The 21,149-nt window shown below is 43.0% G+C and overlaps 1 protein-coding gene across 1 annotated transcript in view; it reads left to right on the forward strand.

The window, feature by feature from the left end:
• Positions 1–21,149, forward strand: part of LOC113406570 (cytosolic carboxypeptidase 6-like) — a 1,366,737-nt gene that overhangs the window by 1,104,784 nt on the left and 240,804 nt on the right. Inside the window, exon 8 of the mRNA XM_029911596.1 lies at positions 2,697–2,811. Coding sequence (XP_029767456.1) covers positions 2,697–2,811 — 115 coding nt within the window. The remainder of the gene's footprint in view (positions 1–2,696; positions 2,812–21,149) is intronic.

Consider the following 21,149-nt stretch of genomic DNA (forward strand, 5'->3'; position numbering starts at 1 on the left):
ACTGTCTCTTCTTATGTGTTTGTTCAGTGCCTAGCATAATGGGGCCCTGATTTGGTGGGGACACTATTGTAATATGAATAATAAATAAGAAGAATCCCACTTCAGAATTCATTAGGAGGAAGAGGCTTTGTGGGGTGGCATGTGGCAGGCCTTGAATCAAGAAATGTGCTGTCTAACAGCAAAGAAGAAACTGCTTTGGTTGAAACATTTAGGTATGTGTACACTGCAGTTAGATACCCATGGCCAGCCACTGTCAGCTGGCTTGGGCCAAGGGGCCCTTTGATGATGGTGTAGATGGTTGGGCTCTGGCTATAGTCCGGGCTCTGGCATCCTCCCATCTCACAAGGTTCTACAGCCCAGGCTCCAGCCCAAGCGCAAACACCTACATCACAATTAAGCAGCCACTTAGTCCGAGCCCCACAAGCCCAAGTCAGCTGGCATGGGGCAGCTGCGGGTTTTTAACTGCAGTGTAGACATACCTTATTATCCTTTTCCTGCCAATAAGATCTTATCATGATTCAGACAAACTATTTGCAGTGCTCTGAATACCTCCCTCTACCTAAGACTTTGGTTCAAGAAACCAAGAGTTTCCTGTGTAAATTTAAATAATCAAAATGAGATGTCCTTGCCAAGATCTACATGAGAGACTGCATTAAATAACAGAAACAAAGCAGGAAAAAGCCTGTACCAGCCCTTCAGGGGCAGAGGTTGCCATCAAAGCAGAACTCAGACATATTGAGGCTAGCAGCCAGAACAACTACCAGAATGAAAACAGTAATTGAGGAGAACCCGAGGCATGTGTCTATATAGCCCACTATAGTGTATAGAAATAGGGTAGTAGCCCTTTAAATAGTTGTGAGCCCTCTAGTGGTGCTCACAACGTGCTATGTTCTGGAAGCAGCCAAAAACCTGTCATAGCAGCAGAATGTATGTAACTAGGCATGGTGTGTTTATGTATAACTAGTAAACATGGTTATTTGGGACTTGGCTCTGCCCATTGGATTTCTTTATGCTCTTATCATTGTGTAAAGAGAAAAAGACGTAACACCCACCAAAAAGCAGATGAACATTCAGTTTTCATATTTGCGAGGAGGTAGCTGAAGAAACATCTCCTAAACAATATAATTACATGTGTGCTAATCCAGCTCCAAAAATTCAGAATGAGTCTCTCTCCAATTGGAAAACCTCACTATGGAAAGAGATCCTCTCTCCTTCAAGATCTTCAGAGAAAAAGTCATTAGTTGACCAAAAAATATGGATGTTTAGGGTCAATTATAGACTAATTATCCTAGAATCTAGAAGCCCTGGTTTCTCCAATGTGCCACAATGATGTAGAATTCCCTAACACTAGCAGCAGTAGTTTAGATCTGCTGCTTTTTAAAGTACAAAATGGATCTTAGTAAATGGGTTGAATTTGGGGGAGGTTTGGTAGATTCTGGCCTCAACTTTAATGTAGATGTTTACCAGTGCTGTGCTTTACAGTTCGACCAAACTACTGCGCCAAGTGCTTTGACATGGTCTATGGGATTCAAATAACGTAAGTTAATCATACCAGAAAAATAAGAGATGTCAGAAGTTTTAAAAGTAATTTAGTTAGCCCAGGCCATCACTGCTGAAATATTTCCTGCTGTATATTCCCTGGTGCTCTGCCCTGCCCAGTTTTAAAAGACTCACGTCATGGGGCCGCCAGTACTTCCCTGGGGAGACTACTGCATAGTCTAGTAGCTCTCACAATCAGTGAATTTTTTCTAATGATCTGCCTTAATTTTTCTCTGCTTAGTTTCAGCCTGTTACAAGAGCTCAGTGATTTGCTTTATTCAGGGGAAATTCAGTAAAAGGTCCTTACATCACAACATAGATCTTATGGGAAATAGAAAATAGTCATGACCTATCTCTGGGTGTCTCAAGATTGCAAAGGAACTCAATTTGCCTTCACATTTGTTTGGTGGCAACTATTTTTTATCAGCATCAACTAAGTGGAGGAAGAAGAGGCAAATCTAAACACAACGCAGCCCTGCTTCCTCCCCCACTGCTAGTGCTGCCAATCTCCTTCAGCGCATTGGAGGAATTGCAGGATGCAGGTGGGAAATGTTCCCTACGCCAACGCCAGCCCTAGGAGAGAGGAGGTGTATCAAAGTGATCTGAGCACAAGATGGGGAGACAGGAACTTCTGAGTTCTAATGCTGGCTCTTCCACTGACTGAGCTTAGGGAAGATACTTAGGGTCTGATTCTCCTCTCCCTTGTGTTGGTTTTAAACTGGTGTCACTCTATTGACGTCAATGGAGTTATTCCTGATTTACACTGGTGTAAGCGAGAGGAAAATCCAGCCTATCATCTCACTTCCTCAGTTTCCGTGGGCCTGATACTCAGCTGGTGTAAATCCACTGACTTCAATGGGGCTATGCCAATTTACATCCAGTGAGGATCTGGCTTCTTCGTCTGTAAAAGTGGGCTGGAATGAAATACTTATTTACCTCATTGGAGTCTAATAAGGATTATTTTGCTAATGTTTGTAAAGCACTTTGAAGATTAAAAGCACTACATGAGTGCCTGCAAAACGTTGGAGGCCAGAGCTCTGTGTTGAACTGAAAGGAATATTAATTTTATTTCAACTTTCAGAATTGAAACTAAAATCCATGTTGACATTGTAATTTTCTAACACAGAGGATCTTAACATTTTTCTCATTTCTTCCAGGTATAATTGACTTCCTCGTGAGCCAACATCCCATAGCCAAAGTATTGCGAGATCACTTGGTCTTCAAGATAGCTCCAATGCTTAATCCAGATGGGGTATATCTAGGAAACTACAGGTAGAGTATGTCCTATTGAAACTGCAGATCAGAACTTGGCATTGTTTTGCCACTAACTGTGACACAGTTGAGTTTTCTTTATTTCTCATCACTGGACGTTGTGCAGAAATAAAATATTACATGTGAACTAACCGCTCTCATATGGCCAAACACTATGGTTGGGTCAAAAGTCCTCATACAGGCAAAAGTCTCCCTGAACTCACTTCCCATTGAGCAACTGTATTTAGTGGTAGATTGGCCCTGAGTAAGGCATGCAGGACTATGCCTATGGCTTATTATAGGATATTTGCTCTACAAGTCCCCTTGGATGTCTGAATTAAATTCAGCTAAATCCTCACTAGACCTTAGCCATGTTTTGTAAATGCATTCATTATGCTGTTCATCAGCCTCTATGTAAATGTTTCAGTCAATCACAATTCTCTTCAGCTACCCAGATCATCCATTAAAGTCACAGATTTCTGTCTGTTATTTTACGGTAATAGGTAGTGATACATGGAATGGAATAATCATCCCATCCTATGTTAATTTTGCTTCATTTTAATATTTGAATTAGCACTTTTCCTCCTCCTCTGTTGAAAACATATTCACAAAATCTTTTGTTTTCTCTAAAATTATTTGCTCTTAAATGCATTTATTTACAAAATTGATTTGTTGTGGGAGGTAATAATGAAAAGCAGCTGATTAGCTGATGATTTGTTTGTGGGCAATTACATCCATCACACGTATCTTTGGAAGAGAGGCCCCTCAGAGATTTAATGTACTGTATGCAATTTTGCTTATAATGCAGGACTAAATAACACACACTGCAGCCATAGTACCTTGGGCTGTGATCTAATTAGGTATTTAATTGTTAGGCAGGATAGGGCCTCATTAGTTCATGGATGGGAGACCTCTGAGGAAGAATCAGCGTATTGCAGAAAATGGTGCTGATGAGTTAGTTCATTATTTTCCACTGTTCGTCTCGGCTGTCCTCCTTCAGTTGTCTGCTACCTTCTTAACTCTGACTGCAGGGAACGACATAGGCAATTTCACGTGGGTGTTGAGAGTTTTTGGGTGGGCATGGGCTCTTTAGATCCACACTGACATTCCATGGATTCCCTGCTGCTTTGGAGTAGCTTCAGTTGGTTAGAAGACACAGAGAGGAACAGAGGTGGGATTATGGGGCTATTTATTTTATAATGACACTTCGAAATGTTGGCTGTGCCTTCGGTGTACATGCTAATGGTCATACCTCTTAATGGTCCTATGGTCTTGAAATAGTTCCAGGAGCCATGTTATGCTACTCCTAGGATCTGCAAAGGCAAAACATTTAGAGAACTCCAGTGACTACTAAGTAATCTTCCTTTCCCCACCTAAATCTACCTGCCCTGTAGATTGTCCTGCAGGATTATTATTTATACACTGCTATTGAGGTGCATGATGCTTCACAGACATACATCTGGCCCATAATTTGTAGGGTCCTTTGGGATGCCAGGTATTATGAAAGGACATTATAGTTCCATTCATAATTGCTGAGCTGATAGCACATTATCATTTTAGCCTTTCATATTATGCAGAATTTTCAGCTCTCCTGGACTAAAAGGACTGTTAATGAGGTAGCTGGAAAAGCATCTGATCTGTTTGCAATTTTTTACTTTATTTGCAAAAGGCCTAATGTAGCTAATAACTTAAAAATGAGTATAATAAGCAGAATGTTACCTATTATGTTGAGAAGAATACAAAATGCCTGGTAATGTGCATGATTTGTAGTTAGCTAGCGCTGAGCTAGTAATTTACAACAATTTATTTCCTGCTCATGGAAAATCCACAGGCAGATCACGATTTATTTGCTTGAATTTATTGGCTGAATTAAAAAACCAACAAAAAAACCCAACAACCCTCCATGGATTGATCGCTAATATTTGAAATTTCAACTCTGATGCTTACCAGTCATTGGTCAGTCCATCTTGTACTTTTCCCTTCCCTGATTGGAATAGTATCCGAGGTGTGAGTCTGAATCTGTAAAAAGCAACAGAGGGTCCTGTGGCACCTTTAAGACTAACAGAAGTATTGGAGCATAAGCTTTCGTGGGTAAAAACCTCACTTCTTCAGATGCAAGGCAAGCTTATGCTCCAATACTTCTGTTAGTCTTAAAGGTGCCACAGGACCCTCTGTTGCTGATTGGATTAGCACACAAACAGTTCCAGGGAGCAGTTGTGCAGATGTGACTGTAAGATTCAGAGATCTGTTGGCTGCGTAAGTTCCACACTGCTGACGCAGGCAGAGTCTTTAGTGTCATGCTCAGCAGTTCTCAGTCGTTTGGATTTTCTTCGCATTATCTCCCTCTTTCTCAAAGTAGTGGCTGGTGACTCTTCCTCCGGCTCATTGAGGGTTCACATTTGTCGCTCTGCCAGCTAGGATAATGAAATGGTTAATTAAACTTCATACTTCGGGTTGTAAATTGATCTCCTGCCTCTGTCAGGGAGTTTTCCCCCCAAGACACAGCACTGCATAATTGGCAAGACACATTATGGGAGTGTCTTTGATATCCTCTGAAACATGCAACACAGTGGTCACTATTAAAAGTCAGGTTATGTAAATTAATATTAGTAATTAATTAATTAACAGTTCCTGGGTGGTGGTGAAGTCTCCTAGTTATCCTATGATTAGAATAGGAAATAACTAGAGCTGGTCAGGAATTTTTTCACTAAATGTTTCTTTGTTGAAAAATGCTGATTCGTCAAAACTAAAACGTCTGCAAAATTTTGTCAGGAGGATTTCTCAGCTCAAAACATATATGAGAGAGAGAGAGGCAGCAACCATAGAATAGCCAGTTGCCCAGTGATTAGTGCTCTCACCTGGGATATGGGAGATCCAGGTTAAACTCCCTTCTCTGCCTGGTTGAGAGAGAATCAAGCAGAGTGTGGACATGAACCTGGATCTCCCATATCCCAGGTGAGAGCACTAATCATTAGCCTCTAAAATTAGTTTCTCTCTGTTCTGATGCAGATGACGACAAACTCTAAAACCTCAAATATTTTTGCAAACCAAGTTGCTTGTTTTCCAGCCAGCACTAGAAAGAACTGCATATTGATGTAAGACAGGCTGGTAACAGCTGGCTGACTTTTTCATGGTAACCACTATCTGGAAGCAGGATATTGGACCAGCTGGACCTATGATCTGCTCCAGGATAACAGCTACTTTGTTCCAAGCGCTCACTCTCTGAGGTTAGTGCTGTGAGCCAACATTGCAACAGTAATGCCAAAATTGTCTATTGTCTGCAAACTACTGTTAATACTCCAGGGAATGGAGCAAATGGGTTGTGACTCTGTGGGGACTTTCCATTGGTGAAATGTTCATAACCAGCAGCAAGTGAGTTTAATATCAGAGCTATAAAACATTTGCGCTCGGGGCACAGAAACATGCTCTGGGACGGTTGTTTATATGCTCTGTACATTCCGTTTTTTTTTTCCTGGAACAAATGTTTGTGGACATGAACTTCAAAGGCGTATGTTGTGGAAATTGGGTGTTAAGTGAAACCTAGGTAAGTATTCATGATGGAAGTATGTGTGGTTTACCAAGCAGGGCACAAAAAAGATGATATGTTACCAATCTGACTAACCAGGTTGGTAAGCAACACAGCCCAAAGTTTGAATATTTGAGATCTAACCATAGAGTAAAAGCCAAGATATTTGTTGAATAGATCTGGAAAAAAAAAATCTTGATCTGCTTGTAACATTACTCCATAAACCCTTAATAGAAAATACATTAACAAGTATAGATATTCTTATAGGTATTGTACATGCATATATACCTGGAGATGGTGAAACCACCTCTGCTCACCTTATTTGCAGTGAAAATTCTGACCAATTCATAAGGAATCAGAAGTGTTGTCTTTTCTTATAACACTTTCCTCATCAGGCATTACCCAAAGCTTTCTCCCTCTCCCCCAGTATATAGGAAGGGCTGAGAAATGAAAATTCTGCTGTTGTCAGTGGGCTACAAGAAACGCATCAGATTCAAAATGCCAAGCAGAGTTGCTTAGATACGCATGTTGTGGGATTAGTGAGGAGTAGAGGTGAGGGAAAGTTGAGTTCCCAAAGTGCATAGTTCACCCATCCCTGATATGAATCAAGGTTCTGAATAGATAATTTGGATGGCTTACAATTTGGATACTCGCTATTGTTTGCCAGCGTGCTAACATCACGAACCTTTGCCATAAGAATGCACTTGGGAGGATGAAACTGCCATGTTCAAGTGTTTCTTCCTTCAATCTTTCAATGCCCTATCTTGTTCTTTCACCTCTAATGTATGAACTAATAACAAGAATTCACAGCTCATTGCATCTTCAGGATATGAAGATCCTGCCACAGAACAGGGAGATGGACTAGATTGTTTTCTAGAAGCTTTTTAAAACCAGGATCACCTTTATGTGTAACCCTCTTTATAATTACAGGGGAGGTGGAAACTGTTTAAAAACAAAAGTTTCTATATTAATTACAGAATAAAGCCATACATTGAGGTATTTAAAATGGCAGCTCCTTAAAGTGGCGTCTTTTTCTGGTAAAGGTGGCGACCTGTCTTCTGATTCCACCTGGATTGAAAGAACCTTTCTGGCAGATTTCCGTGCAGGACGAACATGGCAGAAATGGACAAATTTGATGTGTGGAAAAACCCCTTTCTGTGGGATCTTCCACAATGATGCTAACCTTTTCTTCCTTGTGGGATTAAACTGTCGGACAGTTCTGTAAAACTAAGGAAAAACAGAATGATTAGTCTTATTTGGGGGAGATACACTTCTGCATCTCATTCCTGGCAACAAGATCAAACCCTGATTGAAGACAGATACATTTCCTCTTGCAATGCCCAACCAAACTCTGTTCCCTGGCTCTAAATCTTCAGTAACATCTAGGTCAGGGAAGGTATTTTTCCTTAACTTCTTCTCTGTGGTTTAGCATCATCATTCATTTAATATATGACACTACCCAGGGACATAGGCCAAGGAAATACAACGGCATGTTCTCAATTTGAAAGTCATGCATCCTGGGGGTTGGCCTGAACTTTCCATATCAAGAACTTGTTCTAAAAGTCAGCATTGTGCAGTTGAATAGTGCAATGTGTTTCTGCGGGTGAAACGACTGTACCACTTCATCTTCACCTTATATTAGTTCCAATCTGTCAACCTCGCCTTCCTGAGATGAGACCCCAGGGCGGCAAGAAAGGGAATATGTTTCTTATTCTGGGAAGGTCTTCAGTGAGGCATCCTAGAGATGCAATGTCAAGACAGGAGAAGAGATGCCTTTTGTGGTCCATGAGTGTATTCTCTGTTCCATGGCATTTATTGTTGCCTTCATTTGATTTGCCGTGACAGTGACACAAATAAGAAAAGTAAAGTCTACGTGTTAATTATAACATGCAGAGCGGTCATGTCTCAGACCTGGATTGCATTTATGGCTTGATTTTGAGACCTGCACTCGTATGCAAGAGTGGAGGGAGAGGGCACCCAGATCTTCTCAAATCCCCTTTTCTCTCCTCCCCCCCCCCCCCCCCCCCGGCCTCTTTTAGGTAGCAGGCACAATTCTTTGAAGTCATCACATCCTCTTCTTGCTAGTGCAACAGAGTCACTAGATGAAAGGTGGTCCTGCCCCCTTCAGACTGGCCAACAGAACTGGTTCACTGAGAGGTGGGTGGCAGAGTCCCCATTGAAGGGGTCCTGCAGCATAGTCTCTCTAGCATGGACCAGGGCTTAAAATACAGTTTACCCCTTAAGCTTTTTAAATGGCTGTTTCTTGCCACAATGCTTAGGACTGTGTTCTTGGTAGCAGCTTGCCCTTTGGCACTGGAATGTCTGACAGCCCATCCCTAAGGCAGGTCTGGGGTCTGGGCCGGCCAGATTCTGTGTTACTGAGGGGTGAGGGGAAGGACCCCACTGTGGTGCGCTTGGACTTGGTCACATGTTGAATTTATTCTTCAGCCATTCTCAAAACCCCTGGCCACATATGGCATTGTGATCTAAAACAGGCCTCTAAAGAACACACCAGAAAGGGCAGAGAGCTGACTTCTGCACACTTTGCACTTCCATAGCGCCTTCCACAGGAGAACCTGGAAATGCCTTACAAGTCTTTAGTGAATCAAGTTCTGTCCCAGCAGTTCTCTGAGGTCAGTAAGGCCTCAGGGCCAGACGGTGTGGTTTGCACACTGCCCTGAGGATAGTGTTGACAGCTCCACACTATCTTCAGGGCAGTGTGCAAACCACACAGGAGACGCATCAGAAGGGATTGTATCAGAGGCACAAATCATCCCCTGCCAGTTCGTTGGGCCCACTCTATGGGCCAGTGTGTGAGAAGAGAAGGGACAGGACCCCAGCTTCTCCACTTCCTTGCCTGTCCCCACACCTGTAGTTGTGGAGTCTCCTTGTGGGCTCCCCTAACATGCCTTCACTAAGGGTATGTCTACACAGCATCTGGGTGGTGTAATTACCAGTATAGGCAGATATACACATGCTAGCTTTGCTCAAACTAGTGCCTAAGAATAATGGTTGCAGTGGCTTGGCCTAGCTGCCCAAGCATAATCCCGCCTGACCCCAAGGTACATACTCGTGTGGCTAGCCCAAGCAATTTCCTGAACCATGATGGCCACACCGGTGTTTTTAGAAGCTAGCGGAGTTAGCGCTTGTATGTCTACCTGAGCTGGGAATTACACCTCCTAGCTGGGAATTACACCTCCTAGCTGATTTTTGAACATAAAGGACCATCACTATCTAGCTCTGAATCGTATAGTTCCCAAAGCCAGGAAGTGAGCCTGTGGCTTCGTCGGGAATAGAACTCGGCTTATGTGACTCCCAGTTTTGTCATCTGCCTCTGAGGCTTTTCTTAATTTTCTCCCCTATACAGGAGGCCATATTTGGACCATATTTGCCGTTAAAAGCACCCAGGCTCATGTCTTTCATACTCAGCACCGCTGAACAGATACTCAGTGAATCAGACAAAGAGCTTGTTCTCAAGCTGGTCACATTTCTACTGACCCAGGCAGGGGTATTGTCCCTGTGAAGAACATCTTCCAATAGAGCCATACTAGTGTCAGTGATCCATCCTAAACCCTGACCTTACAAAGAACACCATGTTTGCTGCTGTCGCGTTCCCATCCTCCTCTAGTGCTGAATACATTGGGAAAACTCCAAAACAAGTCATAGGAAGATGACAAGAAGTCAAAAACTTGCTGCTGTTTTTTTAAATAGAGAAGGCACTACCCTTAGGTGAGGGATACGCAAGAGAGAAAGTGTGTTAGGGGGAAAAAAACTTCAGTGGAGGTGAGAAACTTTCAGTTCTTTCCCCCCTTCTTTTAATCCCTTCTCTCTGGGCTTTGGGGGAGGACTTTTTCCTCCTTTGCACAGTGGCAATGATCATGAATACTGATAAGATAACACAATGCTTCGGGAAGCTCCAAGCAGTCCTTTCCTACATAATTTCTTAGGCTACTGAGCACCCTGTTTAAAATGTACCCAGTTAGCCACTGGTGTTTTGGGAAAGGTTTTGGATAGCCAGGTGGGTCAGGGATTCGTTAACGCCCCCACCCAGAAAAGGCACATTTAGAATGCCTTCGTTGTAATTTAATGATTGCTGTGTGGGAGTAGAGTAGATGATCAAATCGTTGTTTTTCCAGGCCTTGGTGGGTTCTAAAAATAGTTGAGGTTTAATTTCCACGTTCACAGGAAAAAATTGAGGAGACTGCTGATGATAACAATGTAAAAGGGGAGGGTGAGCTTTGATCTGCAAAATATTCTGGTAGAAACCAAGATCAGGCCCATTAATCTTGCCAAATATAATTGTTTCGGGGAAGAAGGGTTTAGGAAAGCTTTAGAAGGACCAAGCCATTTAATTTAATTAATTACCATTCATTTATAAACACTTCTAAACGCCTGTAAAATTACAATGCTTTTTTTAAACATTAAACATAGCACAAAACAAACAAACAAAGTGGGGCCTATTTTCCCTTGAAAGATCCACCTGTTTATATGTAAATTTGGGGGTCTGTTGTACCATATTGAGAACATTTTCCTAGTGATCTCTTGGGTTTTCCTTTATCATCGTCACCATACTCTGCTAAACAGGAGGCAGTGGGTCTAGATGATAGAACATGGGCCTAAGTTACCAATCTTTAAACTAGAAAACAGAGCTGCAAAATTCGGCTCTGGACTCAGATCTAGGGTCATCTCTAATATGTCTATACAGCAGTCAAAGGATGTAATTACAGCTTGTGTAGACATACCTGAGATAACTGTAATCTAGCTAGCTTGGGTCCTGGACCAGCAAAGCTGTGGTAGCATGCACTTCAGTGCTGGCTGTACAAGCCTATGTGGGACCTTGGGCACGGTGAAGCTCTGGGACCTAGCTAGCTAGATTAAAGATAGCTTGGGTATGTCTATCCAAGCTGTAATCACACCCTGTGATGACAGTATCAATATTCCCTAATTTGAACAAGGGCAACCCCTTCCATTGCTTGCAAGGATAGTCGTTAGATACACCTGGTGATGCAGGTGGAGTGGGGAGCCTGAGGGAGCAGACATTGTAACTTAGGACAATTCCATCTTTGGGGGGTTTTTACTTGATGGAATCTTTTTTGGTATTCTATTTATCTGAAAACCCAGAAGTAAAAGTTACTGTGGACTGGACATGTCAAGTGGGTTCTAACGGTCAGTTGTCTTGCTGTGAGATATGGCTACCTATACATGTAATGTCATTTGCGTAATATCCCTGATTATTTTTCCCCTAGCTTGCTAGGGGGAAGAAAGGATTTTTTTGTTTAATTTCATCCATGCATATGTAATTCACAGGTTGAACTGAATTGAAAAACAGGGTATCCATCTTAGAATGACAAGATGAAGCTTTCAATAGAGTTTATTTTTCCTAATTAGGTGTTTGTCTTTGTGTATTCTATATAACAGCATATAAGTAAACAATCATAGACCTTTGAATAAATTTATTGGTTTTATTTATGGTTCTGGGCATAAAAAATCTATAATTACCAGGTACAGCCACAGTATAACTGGTATTTAATGACAATTACTTTTTGTTACCATAGAAATGAGTCCAAAGTAGTTACCTATAATTTCTCATTCCCAAACCTCACACATGTTGTATTGCAGTATTACCATAGTAATTGCCTATTAGTCATCATAAAATAAGCAGTTACCCAAAAGATATCAGGACACTGTGAAATTTCTCATCTTCTGCAAAAACTTACAGCACATGCTGCTCCTCGTTTTCCTTTAGTTGGATTTTTCCACAAACAAAAGAATGTTGGTGGTACGGAAACCAGAGTGGAGTTTGTTTGGATCTCTCAAAACGCACAGAATCACAGAAATCATACATGGAAAACTAAAGAGATCCATCCCCCTGCAAATGCATGATTGTTCCCTACCATAGATTTTATAGGGCTTTGTCCAACTGCGTTATAAAAGATGCAAGCCACATCCCTTGAGAGTCTATTCCACACCTTAATGTGGTAGTCAATTATTTTTTGCCCAGGTCCAAATTTCTTGGTCAAGGTATAGTCAAGGTCCAGACTCCAGAGAAATTAATGAAAAAAATAACAATAATGATGATAAAAAGTAAATAAAAAGAGTTCAGCGTCTAGTTAAAAAGCATCTGGCAGTTCTGACTTGGCCTGTGGTCTGCCTATTGACTACTCTTGCCTTAATGTGTGTCACTGTCAATGAATTTTTTCTGATACTTGACATAAATTTCTTTTGTCTGATTTCTTTAGTCCCAGTTATAGCTTGGTTTATATGTTGTAATTGCTGAGAGACAGTGTGGCCCAATGGATAGGACCTCAGAAGACCTAGGCACTATTCCCAGCTTGTCACAGAATCATAGACTAGCAGGGTTGGAAGGAACCTCAGGAGGTCATTTCATCCAACCCCCTGCTCAAAGCAGGATCAATCCCCAAATGGCCCCCTCAAGGATTGAACTCACAACCCTTGGTTTAGAAGGCCAATGCTCAAACCACTGAGCTATCCTTCCCCCCCTGTCATGGGACTGTGGGCAAGTCATTTACTCAATCTATACACAGTGCTTAGCACACTGGGGCCCCCGTCTCAGCTCAGACGTCTAGACACTTCTGGATTGCAAATGGTCAATAGTAACTATGCCCAGGGCTGATGATGGGGGTAGACCATGTAGGTGGCTATTTTGCTGGCTCATTTTTAACAGCAGCTCCAACAGAGCCACTCTATCCACGTTAGCCAGGGCAAGTTCCCAGAAGATCTGCCTCTTTAAGGGTTACCACCACCAGCTGGATGTAGCTGGGGTTTGGGCCAGGAGCTGCTTCATTAATGGAAGGGGCAAAGCAAGCAGCTAGAAAACTGCCATAACGGGGCAGCGGGAGATTCACCTACTTGGGCATAGCCAGTTCTATACCACTCATTCCCGGCACACACCACCCAACACAGGTTTGGAGGGGGCATGGCTGGACCCGCCTTTGCCCACCCAATTCAGATCCAACACCGAACACAATTTAGGAATGTTACATGTTTTGATCCTGGCTGCCTGTGAATTTTAGAACTCATGCAATATACAGGACTGACAGCCCTGGAGAACAAAGTCCATGATGGATCCATGTTCACAGACCCAGTACATTATGGGCAGCGGCAATAGAGAGAGCGTTGGTAGAGATGAAAGGGGGTGTTTTGTTTGCCCCCTATTCCTGCACATGGCTGGTAGAATAGCCATTCCCTCCTTGCTTGGATTCCCCCCACCCCAGTGCTGCTTTTATTGCTTGTTAACTGTTGTGATCTTAAGACAGTTTCAGTGGTTGCGGTTTTGCTCACCATTACTTTAAAAAAAAAAGTCCTTGTAAAATGGTTGTTATCCTTTATCTTAAAACAAATAGCAGCTTGCGAAAGGGTTCCCATCTCCTGCCATTGAAAATGCTCTTTATATTGATGTGGTAACTGCTCATTTAAACCATATTACAGCTCCTGAGTATTTTTCAGTTGCTATTGATGTGACAAATTCTCTCGCACAGAGGACTGCACTAATCAATAGAGTCAGCATATGTGCTTTAATAACAAAACCGCATGCCTCGGGGTCTCCGTTGAATCTGAATCTTTTAGGAGCATTAAATAAAGCTATGTTTATTTTGCTTTTGGTGCAAAAATGCCTAATTTAATCCGAGTTGTTGCAAAGGCTGGAAAATAGCGTTATGGTAACAATATTGCATGTGACTAATGTTTAGCTAGTGTCAATGCCACTATTCTGTTGTAAGTGCTGCCTTCTCCTTTTAGTTAGACTGATCTGGAGCTACAGAGTGGCCTTTTATTTTTAGAGGAGCTGGGAGAGGAGTCATAATGAGAAATATTGAAATCCTGGCTCTTTTTATATCTGCTATTATTCTGCCAAGAATGAGGCCTGATCTCCTTAAAGAGACAGGGCTATTTATTTTCCATTTAAATAGCACCATTCATGACTATTGCCTTAGAGCCATTAGGATAAGCAGCCATCTCGGGAGTCCCAGCCAAGTGAATTGAAGTTTTGTACTTAAGCTTCATTTATGCACTTAGGCTCCCACATCAGCTCTTTATCTACGTTTTAAAAATGTCTTTTAAAATGTGTTTGTGACTGTAATTAGCGATGGTTAATTCCTAGACTCCGGGATTTTATTCCTGACACTGCCAATGACTCAGTGCGTGACTCCAGCCAACTTGCTTAAGATCACTGTGCTTCTGTTTCCCCACCTGTAATTTAGGGATAATAATTACATACCTGCATAGCTAAAATTAGCTGGGAAGCTAGAAATATTAGCACTTGTAAAATGCTTTGAGATCCTCAGCTGCAAAGTGCTTCATGAGTATTACTGTTTAGCTAAATGTTGTCCTTAAATACTGACGTGATATCAATGAGGTGGTGTGGGTGTACCCAAAAAGCAGAATTTGGTTTTTAAATCTTGCAGGTGAGGAAAGGGTGAAACATGCTGAGTTGATCTCTGAACAAATGTTGAAATAAACTGATCTCTCTTGTTATAGCAGCAGTTGCCAGACTATGATCCATGGCATTTGTTAAGAGCGGATGCAAAGATCTGCATAGAGGAAGTCATTTGCAATACACCACAAGTTTAGTTCCCCTAGAAATCACAGGAACTGTGCTACATATTCTTGGATGCCTTCTGCTGGCACTTTCTCTATTAACCAACTAGTTACATATGTACAGATATAGACCACTCCTGTAACAGCGTTCTTGTTGGTGGTCCACCGACAGCTGGCTGGTTTCATGATAGTGGCTCCGCCTCCTTATTTCAAGCTGTTACTTTCCACTGAAAGTCGCTAAAATATATATCCAGTGATTACTAATCTTACTTTTCCAAGTGAACTGTTGCAGCATTTGACACAGGGATGTTATCCAGTCACGCTTGTATGACTATAGCACCCTTGTGGCTAAGATGGAGTCTGTTCTGCAGGCAGATCTGACCTAGAAAAGGCGCACGCAGGAACACATTAGGAAAACTCCTTTCCACCCTAGGGGCATGTGTTCCGACCCCTTCCCCCCCAGAGTAAACACAAACACACACACACACACAAATAGTACAATGAAGGTAGGAAAGGGAAATATTTATTTACAGAGGGATGAATGGAGAAAATCAATGGGGGGGAAAGATGGAGGGAGTAGTAAAACAGGGTTACATCCAACACAAGGCCCAGTGGTATCACAATATGAAAGGGCAGATACCGAGTAAGGCATCTAACTCTGAGTTCAGGAATCCTGGGTAGAGTTCCAGTCCGGCAGTGGGTTTCGAGTGTTCCTGGTCATCTTTGGTGCCAGTAAACTTTCCCCGACAATCCCCTCTGGTGCCCTCTTCTGACAACCTTCCCACTCAGCTAGCTACAGCCTCTCTCCTTACTCCCAACGCAAGGTCACAAGCCCCATACTGGGCAACAGTGATACTGAGTCCTGCTCCGGTTTGTCCTCCTCAGGTGATTCCTTCCTGATACTGTGCTCCTCCTAGGGCATCCCCAGTCAGCCACTCTGCCCTCCCAGGCTTCCGTCTGGTTGTTAGATGCTTCACTACGTGAGGGCCCGTTCACTGTAGGCCTCTTGTCTGGAGCTGCAGACACTCACACCTTATCACCCTCTCCCTCTCCATTGCCCTGGAATAGTCAGCTCTTCCTCTGCCTCAGGACAAGGTTTTAAAGGAGCCTTGCTCTCTAAACCCAAATGGGTTACACTTGGAAAGAAGGGGGTCTACATGATAGCAACTGGAGAGGGAAGCCTCCATGGGACAATTAGTGTAATGATCTGTGGCCTGCACTGAGGAAATTCCCTGAGCTCATGAAATTATAGGGCTAGATTTTCCCCAAAGACTTTTTGTAGAAATAATTGCATTGTCTATGGATCCTGTTCATGAGATTTCTGATTACTAACGGCCCAATTCCTGTGAAGTGTTCAGCGCGTCTCGTAAAATGTCATACAATTCAACTCCTAGTGACTTCAGGAGCACATGCATTGACCCCCAAGACACTGAGTGTGCATTACTCTTCAAAGTCATTATATTCGCTCTGTCTTTTTCCCCTGCTGTCCTGACCACCCCCCGTTGGTCCCTCCTTGTGATACTCTCACCTTTGCATTGATTGCAACTCTGTGCGACAAAGCTGGCTTATCTGACCCCTGGAAAATGTGTCTATGAAGAGCTGGTTTTGGATGGTGTTGATCTGCTGTTTTGGGATCTGCACCACACCCTGTTCTGGCTGCTGGCCCATGAGGCATGGCTGGGGCTGCCTTTACACCTTAGTAACCCCTAGCTGCAGGAACAGCCCTTGGAGTTCTTGGGTGCTGACCTAAATTAGAGCAGCACAAAGGTTGCTCTGCCTTTACTGTGGACTGAACTGGTGCCAGGATGGCCCCAGGATTAGGGAAGCACAAAAACATTTTAGAACCACTTTTTCACCCTGCTCGTGACCTGCACCAGCTGCTCCTTAGCCTGAGCAGAAGCTCTGGGCTATTGTCTTCATGTGTTGCTGTAACGTGGTATAACAGTGATAGCAGTTGGATGTTCCACAACTCATTGGAGGGGCTCAGCACTTTGCAGGATCGGGCCCTAGGCTTGTTTTATTTGCAGTATTATTTTGAGGTATAAATTGAGTGCTCCCCTTAACCAGACTCCTGTCCCCCCCCCCCACAAATCTCTAGCTCAAGTTAAGTGTGGTGTATACCATGCAGCACCTTGAATTTTTGTTCAGAGTGACACTCTTTCATTTTTCCCCTGTTTAAACAGCATCTGCTAACCTAAACCTACAGATTCGCCATATGTGAGTGAAGATTGCTAAGGAACTCATTTTTAATTAAATGCCCTGTAGACCGAGATCCTGGCTTTTTCTCTAGTTGCACCGATTGGTATGCTATCACAAGCAACTAGTGATCATTCATGTAGACCCTGAAGTAATCACATTGCCTGTGATCCAGTTTTATCATCTTAGACAGTTGAAGAGTTGGTATTTAACCTTAAATCTGTGAAGGATTTATCACGTCTAGATGGAAAAGTCCAACATTCCTATTATAGACAAAGTTGTGTGTGTGTAAAATCCCATTCAGTTATTAGAAAAACAATAGCTGCCTAAGGTAATGTTTGTCTGTTTGTTTTTTTTCCTGGATGACAGCTGTTCTTTTCTTTTTTAAATTGCAGTACTTAAAGTGATGGCAGCTTGCTGTATAATTTATAATATTAGTCCTTAGGGCAGCGTCATGTAACACGAAAACAACCCCAAGAGAAATCTAAATAATAAGCATGCGGTATCTAAAACAATATTATATTAATAAAACAATATTAAATAATTTGAGGATGTATATCACTTTAGGAGAGTGGGGAGGATATCGGCTTCCTGAAACTTTCCATTTTCATTTCATTGTCAGCGTGGTGCATGCAAACTCCCTCATAGCCTGATCTCGCTGCTCTGTGGGTGAAACAGAGCTCTCCCTTCTCAGTGGCAGATCTCTGAAGAGCCCAAAGTTTTATTACATCTGGAGGAAGGATCACCCTCCACACTAACACCCTGGAGACTGAATTTTCCAAAATGTGCGTAAGTCTGGATACAAGTGTCCCAGTGGGTGCTGAGTGCTTGAAATTCTGGCTCTTACTCGGATGCCTTAATAAGCGCTAAGTTCTTTTGAAAATCTGGCTGAATGGTGGGTGCTGGGCTGTTCTGAAAATCTGGCTACCTTGTCAGCTGCTAATGACGTTTCTCCTTTAGCTCTAACAGAAGAAGCCTATGCTTTTGGAGAAGGGGGCTGGAGTTCTATCCAGCTCTCTCCCTGCAACTCCGACTGGCCATGGAGATGCAGCCCAGTGACCACCATGAGTTTCCAGGTGGCCGAGGATTTGCTGAAATGTGATCTGAGCCCTGTGATCTATTTCTTTCCCTAACCTTTACAAATGGGTTTATTATAAAAATTCACAGGTGAGAATGTGGGTGCCCAAAACAGTCCTCCCAGGAACTAAGACATCTCCTTATTCCTCTCTGGAGGAGACCTGAATCATGGGTCAGAGAGCATGGGGAAAGCCGCCTCCATGTGACTATTACTTCCCCTCCCACACAGGGTAGACAGTAACAAGGGCAAGGACTCTGCACCCTCCCCCCTCTCCTTCAATGTACAGGGCAGGGAAGCAGAGAAAGTAATTAGCCTAGTAGCAGAGTACTTCCCTTCTGGAGCAAATGGGGAACCAGCAGGGGAATTATCAGTCTCGCGGTTGTGTTGCCCCTTGTTACGGGGTGAAGGTGAAAGGTCAAGCTAGCCTGATAAGAGCCAATGGCTGATGTTTGGGTAGGAAGCAGCTACTGGAGCTGATCAGACCGCTTTACTTGCTGTGTGGCAAAGATATAGGCCAGAATGGAGTCGTAATTGTAAGAGAAAACCAGGAAATGGCTTGTCAGGGTGCATTGGGCTGTACGGCAGACAGAGCATTGGAAATTACTGCAGATGTGGGATGGACAGGTATTTTAGCCTTCATCCCCATCATAAGCTGGAAGGGATGTATATTAATAAACTATAAGCGAATTAACTTGCAGCTACTCAGCGTTAACCCAAGTCCCCAGGGAAAAGAAGTGCTTATTTCAGGTTGTGCAGATCATAAACCTGCTGTCTTGTGTAATGCATGTGCTCTGAATACTAATGGCCTCTTTTCCCTTTCTTTATTGACATGGCCGCTGAGCTGATGAATTGCATAGATTATACAGTGATAATGGATGGGGAAGGGGAATTTCAATTGTCTCTTTAACCAAAATATCAACAGTAAATTCTGTCGGTTTGTCGAGAGCAGCTGGTTTGCTAATGACATCGGAACGCTGCTGCAATGCGGGAGGGGTTGGCTTAAATAGCTCCCGCACATGCATCAACCAAAGTCAGAGAGTCATATTTATAGGAAAGGGAGGGATCATTGCAACATCCGGAGGCCAGTGCGGCAATTGTCCTGTCACTCTGCCCGTTAAACTGGAGACAGGGAAAATCTGACACTCTCCTCACTGCTTCTAAGCACAAGGGCTAGAGGTTGCCTCACCCTTATGCTGGTGCACAGCGGGGAGGGAGGGCGTGAGGAGCCTCCTTGCCTGGACAGCATTGCTGGCTTAGCTTTCAGGGATACTGCTCCCTATGTATTCTCACAGGGCAGGCAGTAGCTGAGGAGTAAGTGGAGACATGGCAGTCACGGGTGACGGTGGGGGTAGAGGGATGTTGAACATCTGAAAGGGGTGTAGCAGTGTGTGTTCCAGGTATTCTGCCTCTCTGGATTTCAATGTGCATTGTTCATTAGGCTGAATGATTTTCTTCTTCTTCTTCTTCTTATTATTATTATTATTATGCATTTATATTGCAATATTGCCTAAAAGCCACGGTCCTGTTGTGCTAAGCACTGTACAAACATAGAATACATGATAATCCCTGCCCCAAAGTGCTAAAAGACAAATGTGCAACTGGTGGACAAGGCAACCAAATGAGCTGCGGTGGCCGGGAGAGACGGAGTATCGAATCTGATAGGATGTGTGCAATTCTTAGCCAGTGAGGATCAGGGATCACCATTACTAATCATCCCCAACCAGCCAAAATGCACTTCATCTACTGACAAGTCCTAGGTCTTCTCCATGTTTCTTCTCCATGCTTCTCCCTTCGTGGCCAAAGCATCTCTGCAAAGGACAGTTGACCCACAGGGTTGATTTTTTCAGAAGTGCTGAGCTCTCCCTGTTTCCTGGGAAGTCAAGTGACTAATACTTAGGAAGAACTAATTCACACACTTTTGTTGCATGTTAGATCATTTTGCATGTTAGGACGCATATCAAAGCCCCTAGGATGCAAACAACTCCAACGTCTGAACTGTGAATCTTGTTAAGAACTTCATGTGTGGCTCCTCTCTCTCTCATGGACTGAACCAAAACTCTGGATCTGAGTACAATGGATTTTGAGTGTTCTGATCAGATCCTTGTATTTCAAACTCATCCCTAGTTAGATCTGAAGCACTGGAATGGGTTATCTAGAGAGGTGGTGGAATCTCCTTCCTTAGAGGTTTTTAAGGTGAGGCTTGACAAAGCCCTGGCTGGGATGATTTAGTTGGGAATTGGTCCTACTTTGAGCAGGGGGTTAGACTAGATGACCTCCTGAGGTCCCTTCCAACCCTGATATTCTATGATCTCAAGATGGTGAAGATTCAGGTATGTGATTTTTTTTTTTTTTTGAGAACTCAGCCCTATGAAGTGAGATTTGATTTTCAAATTATTGTTCATTGCAGGGGAATTTTGATTTTGGAAGAATCCCATATGACTGACTATTCCTCAATCTTGCTAGCTGAGGTGATATTTATGGGTGTGACTAAGAATAGAGTTTTTGCCAGACTCTACCAGTTCTAGGGATATTCCCGGTCTTTTAAATGGTGAATTCCATTACAATGAATCATCATCATCATCATCATCATGGCAAATCTTTAAGTGACATTGCCTACTTGCAGATCGAGCGCAACCTGGATTAATCTCTGGCAAGGTGCTTTGGCTGTATAGTGATAGACATAAACTGAATATATGCTGCAGTGGTGAAATAGCATGGGAGATTATTTTTGTGGTCTTTCCACACCTGTTAGAAGCAGGAAGTACTGAAGAACATTTCTTCCCACAATACTATTGGTATGATCATAAATGGGATATACCTGAAATCTCATGAGTGGATGTCCAGTACCATTTAGCAAGGGTTTGGATAGTTTGGCTGAGCCTTGTGTCAGTATCCAAACTTGTGAGGTTCACCTATCACTACAGGAGGGGTAGAGTCCCTAAACTGCGAAATATAGTTATAGAACATGGCACTGGTGACAAGTGAAGTTGAAGGTAGGCCAGG

This window comes from Terrapene carolina, unplaced genomic scaffold (assembly GCF_002925995.2).
Source record: "Terrapene carolina triunguis isolate 2854851 unplaced genomic scaffold, T_m_triunguis-2.0 Scaffold105, whole genome shotgun sequence".
Lineage (NCBI taxonomy): Eukaryota > Metazoa > Chordata > Testudines > Emydidae > Terrapene > Terrapene triunguis.